General features: G+C 48.7%; 1 protein-coding gene across 1 annotated transcript in view; it reads left to right on the forward strand.

Moving 5' to 3' along the window:
- The window catches only part of PDE4C (phosphodiesterase 4C), a 28,050-nt gene extending 23,367 nt beyond the window's left edge, over positions 1-4,683 (forward strand). The window contains 7 exon segments of the mRNA XM_066253278.1: positions 1,023-1,177; positions 2,848-2,906; positions 2,908-2,968; positions 3,224-3,406; positions 4,320-4,337; positions 4,340-4,484; positions 4,487-4,683. Coding sequence (XP_066109375.1) covers positions 1,023-1,177; positions 2,848-2,906; positions 2,908-2,968; positions 3,224-3,406; positions 4,320-4,337; positions 4,340-4,484; positions 4,487-4,683 — 818 coding nt within the window.
- Positions 4,684-13,055: the final 8,372 nt, after the last annotated feature.

Consider the following 13,055-nt stretch of genomic DNA (forward strand, 5'->3'; position numbering starts at 1 on the left):
CGAGTGACCCCTTGCTTGAGCCAGCGACCTTGGGCTCAAGCTGGTGAGCTTTTTCCTCAAACCAGATGAGCCTGCGCTCAAACTGGTGACCTCGGGGTTCTCAAACCTGGGTCCTCCACATCCCAGTCTGACGCTCTATCCACTGCTCCACCGCCTGGTCAGGCTGCACTGAGCTTTTTTAAAGTTTAGGGTCCTTTGTATCTGAAAAACTTAGTCAATAAGCAGTTATTGGGCACCTCTTGTATACATCTCAGAAGAGCTGGGGATGAGAGTAGAGCCCTCTCACCCAAGGATTCCAGAGTCTGTGTGGACAGATGCTGTTGTTCATTCAACCAGCACTTAGTACAAACTGTCTCCTGCCATGCCAAGTCCCCAAAGAGCTGCCAGTCTTCAGGAGGCAGAGCTGAACACAGATGTCCCCAGCCCTATGCAGTCAGATCATGGCCAGAGAGAGAAACAGGGTCATAGAAGGCTTTCTGGAGGAGGGGGCATTAGAGTGAAGCTTCAGTGCATGAGTAGGATTTTGTCAAGAATTCACCAAACCTACCTTTTGGTGAAGTGGGTTGATCAGGCAGATCTTTTTTTTTTTTTTTTTTCTTCATTTTTCTGAAGCTGGAAACAGGGAGAGACAGTCAGACAGACTCCCGCATGCGCCCGACCGGGATCCACCCGGCACGCCCACCAGGGGCGACGCTCTGCCCACCAGGGGGCGATGTTCTGCCCATCCTGGGCGTCGCCATGTTGCGACCAGAGCCACTCTAGCGCCTGGGGCAGAGGCCACAGAGCCATCCCCAGCGCCCGGGCCATCTTTGCTCCAATGGAGCCTTGGCTGCGGGAGGGGAAGAGAGAGACAGAGAGGGAAAGCGCGGCGGAGGGGTGGAGAAGCAAATGGGCGCTTCTCCTGTGTGCCCTGGCCGGAAATCGAACCCGGGTCCTCCGCACGCTAGGCCGACGCTCTACCGCTGAGCCAACCGGCCAAGGCCAGATCAGGCAGATCTTGAGGCTCTCCACCTTCTCCACAGACTCAGAGCTTGCGCTTATGTACAATGATGCCTCTGTTCTGGAGAACCACCACCTGGCTGTGGGCTTCAAGCTACTGCAGGCAGAGAACTGCAACATCTTCCAGAACCTCAGAACCAAGCAGTGGCTGAGTATGTGCAGGATGATCATCGACATGGTGAGGCCACAGCGATGTATGGAGTGGGGTGAGCTAGGCCAAATTGGGGGTTCAGTCAGACCTGGGCACATCTCTGTTCTGAGTCTGAGTTTCCTGGTCTATAACATGGGGCAATGGCCTGACCAGGCAGTGGCGCAGTGGATACAGCGTCAGACTGGTATGTAGAGGACCCAGGTTCGAGACCCTGAGGTCGCCAGTTTGAGCGCGGGCTCATCTGGTTTGAGCAAAGCTCAAGCTCGCTGGCTTGAGCAGACTCGGTCTGCTGTAGCCCCATGGTCAAGGCACATATGAGAAAGCAATCAATGAACAACTAAGGTGTCGCAATGAAAAACTAATGATTGAAGCTTATCTCTCTCCGTTCCTGTCTGTCTGTCCCTATCTATCCCTCTCTCTGACTCTGTCTCTGTAAAAACAAAACAAAACTATGGGGCAATGACCCTCTAAACCCTGAGTGGGGTGACCAGGTCCTTGGTCCTGGCTGTTTCACACACAGCAATATGGAAACTGGGTTTCAGATACAACTTTTTCTGAGCCTTTAGTCTGTCCATTTGATAGTTTCCAGGTTGGAAGATATGAGTAAGTTTTGGGATCTCGCTCTTCATTCATTCATTTTACAAGCATTTATTGAGCACCTATTGTGTGCTTGCACTGTACAATGACTGAGACAGTTCTGGTCTTCTGAGATTCTGGTTTATGGGGAAAATGGACATGTGGTGGGAGCCATAATGGGGACCCCCAAGCAGAGCTGTGATGAATGATCTGTAGACAGAACTGTGGTGGAGACATGCACAAGGTCAGATAGGGCTTCCCCAGGAGGGAGCACTGAATATGGGACCTCCAGGGTGGGGCATGTGGGGGCTGGTGAGAAGGGTTCCCAGAAGAGGAAACAGCATGTGGGCAGAGCTCAGAGGAAGCCAAAGCTCCCAGTGAAGAGAAACTAAAAGTTTGGTGAGAGAGAGTCGGGACCTTAGGTGGTGGGCATCATTTGGGGCTGACTGGAGGTTTGAGAACTTTTGAGACTTTTGTCTGATTCTCAGAGAAGCCCATGGGCTGGGTATGGTTTCTCCTGGGCTGAGTCCACACGGGTCCAGCAAAGTTAATTTTTAAACAGCTGTGTTTGGGGCCAAACTTTGAATTTTTCTCCAAATTGCTGAAAACAGTCCTTCCAGGCGCACAGTGGCCACAGGGAGATTTAGGGAGCACCAGGTTGGGTCCCTCCCTGCTTCAAGACCACCTGTGGCTCCCATGGACCTCTAGATAAGTCACCTAACTCCTCCTTGAGGCCCTCTCTGCTCCTGTCGACCTCACTTACTCCAACTAGAATTGCTTCCTCTTTGTCTCTCAGCCCGTCCAGTGCCAGGGCCTTTGTACAGGCCATGTCCTGGATGGGCCTCACTGCCGCCCTCAGGTATACCTCACCTCAGCTCCCATATTGAATCTTTAAAATGTAGGATGCACCCCCATGAGCCCAGTGACCCTGGAGCTCTGACTGCTGACTCAGCTCCTTTTGTGAGCTGGGTTTGCAGCCAATCTCATTGCATTTCCTCATTTCACAGATGAGCGCACTGTAGCTCAGAGGGCTGAGGATCTGAGTGGGTGTGACATTTGGGAGTAAAGGGTAGGGTGGGTGCAGTTCTCATACCTGCCACTCCCCTCTCACCTGCCCCCAGGTGCTAGCCACTGACATGTCCAAACACATGAACCTCCTAGCTGACCTCAAGACCATGGTGGACCAAGAAGGTGACAAGCCTGGGAGTTCTGCTGCTGGACAACTACTTTGACCACATCCAGGTATGTAGCCAGGCAGACCCTGGGGCCTCGGTTCCTATGCTTCTCATTTAGCTGCATTTATGAAAGTGTTGACTATGTGTCAAACTTGAAGGAAGCACCAAGACTCACATGATTGTGCCTCAGCCCTCCTTCCCCTTCCAGGCCTCAGTTTTCCTATCTGTAAGAGGGATGTGTTCATAGTGCCAGCCTGTAGTAGGGATTAACTGGGCCTGGGTGTGGTCTGGCCTGAGCCCTCCTGAGCTCTGGCCTCCCCAGATCTTGCAGAACCTGGTGCACTGCGCTGACCTCAGCAACTCCACTAAGCCACTGCCCCTGTACTGCCAGTGGACAAACCGCATCATGGCTGAGTTCTTCCAGCAGGGCGACCGTGAGCGAGAGTCAGGCCTGGACATCAGCCCCATGTGTGACAAGCACACGGCCTCAGTAGAAAAGTCCCAGGTTGGAGGGCAACTGAGTCAAGCTGGCAAGCACTGGGCATGGGGGAGGGAAAAGACTGGTGGAGTCTACCCCTTGAGTTCTGGCTTGACCCTTGGCTGGTCAATGAGGGAGTGTGGCTTAAGGGTGTGGTCTGTCCTGGACTGTGTGGAGTCAGGCTGGGACACATTTTCCCTGGCCTGCAGGGAGAGGGATCTGCATTCATGGGGGTTAAAAACATCTGTGCTGAGTGGAGTGGTGGATCCTGGAGGGGATCTTAATCTGGAGGACACACACACAGCCCTGATGGGTGAGGGCTGGGGTAAAAGGAGAGGCTTAGGCCCTGGCCGGTTGGCTCAGTGGTAGAGCGTCGGCCTGGCGTGTAGGAGTCCCAGGTTCAATTCCCGGCCAGGGCACACAAGAGAAGCACCCATCTGCTTCTCCACCCCTCCCCCTCTCCTTCCTCTCTGTCTCTCTCTTCCCCTCCCACAGCCAAGGCTCCATTGGAGCAAAGTTGGCCCGGGTGCTGAGGATGGCTCTGTGGCCTCTGCCTCAGGTGCTAGAATGACTCTGGTTGCAACAGAGCGACGCCCCAGATGGGCAGAGCATCGCCCCCTGGTGGATCCCAGTCGGGTGCATGCGGGAGTCTGACTGCCTCCCCGTTTCCAACTTTAGAAAAATACACACACACACACACACACACACACACACACACAAAAGGAGAGACTTAGGGGTTGGGGAGGCCAGGAAGGGGAAGGAAGGCTTCCTAAAGAGGGGGTTGTTTGAAGAGGGTTTTGAAGGATGAATAGAGTTAGAAAATGACTTTCCAAAGAGAGAGAACAACCTTAGCAAAGGCCTGGAGGCTAGACTGAGTTTAGGTTCCATGATGACTCACTGCACGGCTACCTCCACCACCCAGCCACATCTCCTCGCACAGGTGGGTTTCATTGACTACACATTGCCCACCCATTGTGGGAGACGTGGGCTGACCTGGTACACCCAGATGACCAGAACCTGCTGGACACACTGGAAGACAACCGTGAGTGGTACCAGAGCAAGATTGCCCGCAGCCCGGTGGATCCCACCAGCCCTGAGCAGGGCGGCCTGATGGATTCCAGTTTGAGCTGACACTGGAGGAGGCAGAAGAAGAGGAGGAGTCCTTGGAGTCACCTGACACTGAGCTCCTGTCCCCTGAGGCAAGCCCAGATCCTGAGGCCTTATGCCTGGACAACCAGAGGACCATGGGCAAGCCCTGCATGGATCATGAGGGCAATGTTACAGCTGAGTCATTGGGCACCTAATGGCCCTTGACAGGTGGGTAGTGTAAGGTATTTTTCCCCACCGAGAAGGAAGGGGCCAGAGCCACAAAGTGTGGAATAACAAAAGGCTTTATTGAGTACAGAGTGCGCATCCCGCCCGGTGAGGTTTCCTGGCCCCAAGGAAAGATGGAAGCCAGGGAAGTCGCAAGGAGTGACCCGTGTGACAGATATTTAAAGGGTCCCTAGGGTGGTCGAGCTAATGTGACGTGGTGAAATCTCACTGGCTAGCAGATGGTCACTGTTTTCCAAAGGGAAGTTTCTTTTGGCACGCTTGGTTGTGGGCAGTCCTAACCAAAGTTCACGGGTCTGACCTTTCCCATTATCCACCGACCTTACAGGTAGACTTTCCAAGAAGAGGTCCCAGATGACCCATGCCTTGCCTTCTTCATACATTGAGAGAGACAACCAAGCTATTAGTTTTGGCAAGCTTCGAGGTTGAATTGGAGGTACTTGGCCCAGGGTCCACTCTGACCCCTGGCTTTGCTGAGAGAGCTCTCCTCTAGTCAGTTCTGAAGTTTGGGCTAGGTTAGGCCCAGCTTCTCCAGTAGTCAGTCTTGAGCCATATCCATTAAGTTATTCTTTCATTCTTTATCAGATATTTATTGGGCACCTACTATGTGCCAGGCTTATACCTGCTATGTGCCTCTGGGGTAGCCCTGTGCAAGGAGGTGAGGGGTCAGCCCCAAGGAGATGCCCCCTACATGTGCTTCCCTTTCCTCTGCTGGAAAGCTCCCTGCAGGAGAATGCCTTGAATGGGGGAATGTGTGGCACTAAGTTTTGTCCAGTTCAAACTCTGGTGTTCTGAAGCTCTGGATGGGATGGTAAGGGGGCAGCAAAGAGAGGGCTTTGTGTGGGGACATCTCTGAAGACTGATGTGGCCTGTTGCTGCTTGTGCATCAGTTATTGCTTAAGTAGATGTAATTTCTGTCTTCAGTGGTGTCTCTGGGTGTACCTGTTCTCTCTGGCCCCAGGAACCCCTGCTGGTCCCCCCAGAATCTCCTGATTCTTAGGGGGCCCAAGACTTCCCCTAGAGAGGCCTCCTAGGCCTTAATTTCCCCTATATAGCCTGATCCTAGCATTTGAGTAAACTTTGGTTGAGGGATGTCTGTAACCACCCTGAAATATTTTGGAAATTTGGGGCACTGAACATTTTTCTGGGATAAATAAACACTATTACCCTAAACTAGTATTACGTCCATTTAATGGATAGGGGAACTGAAGCATAGAGCCTGCTCAAGGCCGCACAGCTGAGCTCTGTACATTAGCCAGTGGTGCCCCCTGGTGGCAAGAGGTGCGCCGAATTTGGGGGTTCCTGCTTGCCTGGCCAGCCACATCTTGCTTGTTGGAGCTCAGCCTGGGCGGGAACAGCCTCACTGGTAGAAGACAAGGTGGTTCTGTGTTCAAGTCTCAGGTTCAATTCCTGGAAGACTCAGTATTCTACCCCTCAACTTTCTTCCCAGCATGCCTGAAAACTTATGCATTACACAGTTCCTCACAGCAGCCTCTGGCTTCCAGAACAGCTGGCGTCATTACTAAATTATTCCATTGATAATTCATCATCATCACAATAAATGATCAAGTTCCACAGATGAAGAATCAACCATCATCTGGGTCATGAACTTAGTGCGTTTCCTTCCAGACCTATAAAAGGCAGAGATTTAGGGGATGATTATTTACAACTTTTTCTCCCTCCCCCTTTACTTACAAGTAATACAGGTTCACTATAGATAATCTATGTAAATAAAAATGTAAATGTTCATTTGTTCAAAATCTTAAATCTCCAAAAGTTTTTAATCGATTGCTTTGAAATTTTGATACAACATTGCATTCAAATACACACCCTTTTTTATATACCTACTATTATATAGATATAGATGTCACACCTGTGACAGGTAAAAACATGCTTTTTTTTTTTTTGCCTGACCTGTGGTGGCACAGTGGATAAAGTGTCGACCTGGAAATGCTGAGGTCACCGGTTCAAAACCCTGGGCTTGCCTGGTCAAGGCACATACGGGAGTTGATGTTTCCTGCTCCTCCCCTCTTCTCTCTCTCTGTCTCTCCTCTCTCTCTCCTCTCTAAAAATGAATTTAAAAAACCCCCCAAAAACAAAAAACATGCTTTTTTTGAAAAACAGCGCCATCTGTTGGACATAAAAGCAACACGCGCTATACTAAATATTTTACAATTCCATTTCAATGTTTCTGATTTACGATCCATTTACATGCAGCCAGACTTGAGGATGCACAGTTGCGAGCATGGCGATAGCGTTTTACAGCTTCAGATCTGCTTCATCCTTAACAGAATGAACGCAACAGGCTGAGAGTGGCTGAAAGACGTCAATGAGAAACAGCAGATCAGCGTCAAACACGACTCCGTGCTCAGCAATCACGCGATTACAATAGCCTTGCATTCTGGTACAACCCAGCTGATGATTATAGTTTGAGCCGGCATGTTCTCATCGGCACTATGACTGAAGTGTGTTCTTACTGCAAGGCTCCGAAATTTAATGGAGAAACAAAAAGAATGTGTAGCACCGCCAGAAAAATTAAACTGCCTCAACCTGGAGAACCGCCAGAGCCATTAAAAACTTTGCTTGCCGGAGCCTGACCTGTGGTGGCACAGTGGATAAAATGTCAACCTGGAAACGCTGAGGTTGCCGGTTCAAAACCCTGGGCTTGCCTGGTCAAGGCACATATGGGAGTTGATGCTTTCTGCTCCTCCCCCTTCTCTCTCTCTCCCCTCTCTATAATGAATAAAGTCTTTATTAAAAAAAATAAAAAACAACAACAACAACAAAAAACTTTGCTTGCCAGATATACCGCCGAATCAAAGCATTTCCTATGTGACATCGGGAAATAGAACTCATGCTTCCAAATGACGTTGTTCGGTGCAGAAATCGTAACAGTTCAATTCATGCCGACTTTCAAAGTGAAAGGACAAATTTATCATAAAGCCAGCTCCCTGCTTCTGTTACCAAATTCCTACAAATGTATTTCATCAGTAGTGGCAATGATGAATTGAATGCACACTGTGGAATTTCTACTGGCATAAAAAGGTCCATTGTTTCCCAACTGCAAGAGCTTCTTCATGAAAAAAACAATTTAGTGCGTTTGTTCAAAACAGCAATTGACATGATGCCATCTGATACACACAAGATTGTTATTCATGCTGACAAAACAACTGCTGGAGAACATGTGCGAAGATTCAATGCTTCAACTATAGTTGAAGTGGCAATTGTTATAGTCAGAGATCAATTCCAACCTAGAGATATTGTTCTTCCGGAGAAACAATCAATTGACAAAAGTTGCAGGAACTCATCAATGCTATGATGCCCTGCAATATCCAATCACTTTTGGGATGGTGCCAATGGATATCACTTCAACGTTAAGATGATAAATCCAGTCAGTGGCGAAGAAACAAATATGAAATGCAGCGCAATGAACTTTTATTCATACCAATTAATGATTCAAGAGAATGAAGACAATCACAGTTGGAAATGCTGTCAGTTGTTTCACCAATACATCGTAGATATGTATGCAAAAATCTAAATAGAACGTTTGATATTCATCCGTTTGAATCAGACCAAGTTTCGCTCTGAAGAATACCATTCATTTGCGAGATGCAGTTGTAAATGACAGTAATACAACTAACATTGGAAGACTAATGATTTTGCCATCTTCATATACAGGCAGTCCACGTCATATGCATGAGTATGCTCAAGATGCAATTGCGTTTGTTCATCACCACAGGCATCCAGACCTATTCATTACATTCACATGCAATCCAGCTTGAGACAATATACAACAGCTCTTACTTCCTGGCCAGTCGCCAGTGGATAGGCATGACATCACAGCATGTGTTTTCAGACAGAAGCTGAAATCACTGATGAATTTCATGGTAAAACATGAAGTGTTTGGGTCTGTGCGCTGTAAAAAATGAGCAACGTTGTAGAAGCAACAATCTTTTTTTTTTCTTTCTGAATTTGGAAACGGGGAGGCAGTCAGACAGACTCCTGCACGCCGACCAGGATCCACCCAGCATGCCCACCAGGGGGCGATGCTCTGCCCATCTGAGGCGTTGCTCTGCCACAATCAGAGCCATTCTAGCTCCTGAGGCAGAGACCACAGAGCCATCCTCAGCGCCCGGGCCAACTTTGCTCCAATGGAGCCTTGGCTGTGGGAGGGGAAGAGAGAGACAGAGAGGAAGGAGAGGGGGAGGGGTGGAGAAGCAGATGGGCGCTTCCTCTGTGTGCCCTGGCCAGGAATCGAACCCAGGACTCCTGCACGCCAGGCCAATGCTCTACCACTGAGCCAACCGGCCAGGGCCAGAAGCAAGAATCTTGACGGGACCTTTCAAAGGTGAAGATGTCCTCATTCCTCACATTCCTATGATTCCAACGGATATGCCATTTCAATTTAAGAAATTGCAATTTCCAATTTGATTGGCATTTGCAATCACCATCAACAAAGCTCAGGGCCAATCTTTAGAATGGTGCGCTTTAGATCTACACAGATTGCTTCTCACATGGACAATTATATGTGTGTGTTCTAGACTCGGCAAACCAGACAATGGAACAACAAAAAATATTGTATACCCACAAGCATTGTGAAATTAAACATATTAGAAACGTGTGCTTTCTCTTTTCTTTCTTTTCCATTTAACCAGACTGAGCCACAGCAACGCGTGGCCGGGTACAGCTAGTTTGGAAATAATGGAAATATGAAGAATAACATTCAGTTATAACCTGACCTGTGGTGGCGCAGTGAGTAAAGTATTAACCTGGAATGCTGAGGTCCTCAGTTCGAGACCTTGGGCTTGCCCAGTCAAGGCACATACAAGAAGCAACTGAGAGATGATACTTCTGGCTCCTCCCTTCCCCCTGCCTTTCTCTCTCTTAAAAAAAAAAAAAAATCAATAAATTGCCTTACCAGCTGGTGGCACGGTGGCTAGAGTGTTGACCTGGGACACTGAGGTCCCTGGTTCAAAACCCTGAGGTTGCTGGCTTGAGTGTAGGGTTGCTGGATTGAGCGTGGAATCATAGACGTGACCCCATGGTCACTGGCTTGAACAGAAAGGTCTCTGGCTTGAGCAACAGGTCACTGGCTCAGCTGGAGCCCCTGGTCAAGTCACATATGAGAAGCAATTAATGAACAACTAAAGTGACACAACTACAAGTTGATATTTCTCAACTCTCTCCCTTCCTGTCTGTCCCTGTCTATTTCTCTCACTAAAAAATAAAAAATAAATATATTTTTAAAAATTCAGTTATAACCTCACCCATAAACCATCTGCCTTCAGCATTTCACCTTATTTCCCTCTGGATTTTTCTCCACCCATTCATAAGAGCACTCATATATGCCCCTTCAATCTGGGCCAGAGGCATTCCTCCAACTCCCTCTTACTGATTGCACTCTACCCACACTGGCTTTCCATATCCCAAACATGGCTCCACCTCAGGGCCTCCTTTGCATATGCTCTACCCACCACCTAGAATGCTTCTTCTCCTCCTCATTCTCACCCTTTGGGTCTCAACTCAGTAAATCCTCCTCAGGGATGTCGTCCTTGACCCTCCCTCCTGTGCTGACACTGATGAAAGTTCTAAGGGATTCTTTGATTCATGTCCAGCATGCTCTCCAGACCATGATTCCAGGATGCCTGGGCCAGGTCCACTGCACCATCTTCAGTGTCCCCAAAGATAGACTTTGCCAATTTCAACAAGTCCCTTAACATCCTGAAGCATTTGTCACTTCATGGATAAAGTGGGCTCTTTGCGAGGGTCCCATACTCGCAACAACAGGTAACATTTAAGGAAAGTGTGTCCTGAGCCAAGCACTGAGATACATGCTTAAAGTTCAAATCAACTTTGCCTCTTTCTTCTTCCATTTTACAGATGTAGAAACTGAGGTCCATAGAGGGGACTGAAGTCTCTCACCTGCTCCAAGTCCCCTATTTTATGATGTTGGGGTCTTTGCCTTTTTGGCCCACCCTAGACCCAAAGAGGAAGGTGGCAGAAGGTCTTCAGGGCCTGTTGGAACTTTCAGCCTTTGTGAATCCCTAGGGTGACTTTCAGGGCCTCAATTTGCCCTCTGTTAAGGGAGAAAAAGTTGCCTGCTTCACCTCCCTAACAGAACTGGAGAGGGGCTGCTGCTTAAGCTTTAGTGAGTTCTAGCCTCAGGGTCTTTGAATTCAGTTGCTTCTCCCCCACTCTCTAACTCCTCTTCCTCCTCCTTCAGGTTCCTGCTTAAATGTCACTTCCTCAGGGAGGTATTCTGTAAAATCCCTGGTCAAAGTCACTCTTCCTCCAATCATTCATTCATTTATCCATGTCATTTCATCACAGGTCACTTATTGTGTCACTGGTCAAGGTGCTCTCATAGCTCACAGATGGTTAATGGATAAACACATCAACATAGTCATTCCTGATGTGTCAGGAAGAAAAAATATGATAACATGGTAGGAGGTGACAGGGTGAAACCTCTGGAAGGAGGTGGTGTTGATCAGAGACCTGAAGGGGATGAGAGAACCAGGTGAGGGGAGAATGAGGGAAGGGCTGGGGGAAATGTGCTCCAGGCAAAGGGAAGGGCAGGTGAAAACGTCCTGAGGCAGCATCACACCTGGAACCCAGAGGAATGTCTGACTGGAGGGGAAAGATGAGATGGGGGTAGTTGGTGGGGGCCTTACGGGGACCTGGGTTTTGGGGAGGAGTTTGGACTTTATTCTGAGTGGGGAGGGATCTGGGAGGGTTTGAGGTGCTTCCTCCAGTGAGCTCTGTCGCCACTGACATGCAGGAGACATCCAAAGTATATCCCCTCATTCAACCATTCCTAATTCCAGAGCTAAATGCTCATTCGTAGTAATAAAGGCCTTGCATTGTTTTATGTTAAAACACAAATTTCTCTGGGCAGAAGCTGGTGCACATTGTTGTGGGATTTTTTTCCCTGAGGTAAAAACAGGTATTTCTGAGTACCGCCCTCATATGAAGCCTGAAGAAGGAAGGTCAGGGAGCCAGCAGAGTTGCCTCGCAGGTCCTCATTTCCACTGCGTGCCTGGACCAGCTGGACCCAGAGTCCCACCCAGAGCTGGGACTCGGCTGCCAGTCTCTGTGGGAAGGGGGAAGTACCTGGGGTAGATTTACGTATGTATGTATGTTTTTCTGAATTTTCTCAATTCTCTGCAGTGGGATTGAGATGCTTTTATGGTTGAAGTAGGGGAGAGGGACAAAAATGTTATCCTTAGGTAAAACAGGTTTCCCAAACGCAAGCAGAGCTCCAGGGACGGTTCACACTTTCAGGGCACTAGGGGCATGCCTGGATTGAGGCCGCAGCTGTAATGTGCTGTGTAAAGCCAGAAGCCACGGCCAGGGCCACTATCAGAGGAGCCCAGCCCATGCAGGTTCGCATTGGATTCGGACAGTCGGCAAAGAAACCATGGAGCCAAAAACTGGTGGGCCATAGTCTTTAATCTAGCTTGCACCCGGCGGGCAAGTAAAAATACACACTGGGCTCCAAAACCCAGTCACATTCAGTGCTCACAAAGCTACTGATTTATCCGAGTTTCCTAGAATCAAAGGGTTTCTAGCTCACCAGTCATATTCTCCTCAGTTCCCCATCTCCTTCCTTATCCCAGATACAAACTCTGTACAAACTGGCATCTCACTCAGCACTCTGCCATCTTGGCTGCCTTTCCTGGCCTTCTCCACGTGGCCTCCTCCCGCTGCTGGCTCTATTCTCTCTGCTCTCTCATGCTAACCTCAGGAACCAAGAGCCCAAACTCTCATTCCATCCCCATTTTATAGTGTAGAAATCCAAACCCTTAATCCAATATACAAAACAGGGAAGTCTCTAATACAGAGTCACCCTCTGAGGCATGATAGGATTGTACCGCCCTACATCAAAAAGGGTAGGAAAGGCTTAATCCCAAAACCAAGCCCCAGGCTAAAGGATTCTGCCTGCCTTTAGCCCACCCCAACACACATTAATATCACCTGGGCAACGGCCTCCTCCTGTTATCTTTAACAAAGTGAGCATAATACATTTTATCTGCCCAACATGCTGTTATTCTGTTCTCCGCAGTTTGAGAGCTTTTATTATTATTTTTTTTAAGTTTTAAAATTGATTTGAGAGAGAAACATTGATATATTGCTCCACATAGTTGTGTGTTCACTAGTTGCTTCCTGTTTGTGCCCTGATCCAGGATGGAACCCCCAACTTTGGCTCATGGGTAATAAGCTGTAACCAACTGAGCTACCTAGCCAGGACTGGGGAACATTTTATAAACAGGAGGAGCTCCCCAGCCCGACCTTGCCCTCCTAGGGAGCAATCAGTGGATCAGGATTATTTTGAGGCTGTAAAGCC

Source organism: Saccopteryx bilineata, chromosome 1 (genome assembly GCF_036850765.1).
Source record: "Saccopteryx bilineata isolate mSacBil1 chromosome 1, mSacBil1_pri_phased_curated, whole genome shotgun sequence".
Taxonomy (NCBI): Eukaryota; Metazoa; Chordata; class Mammalia; order Chiroptera; family Emballonuridae; genus Saccopteryx; species Saccopteryx bilineata.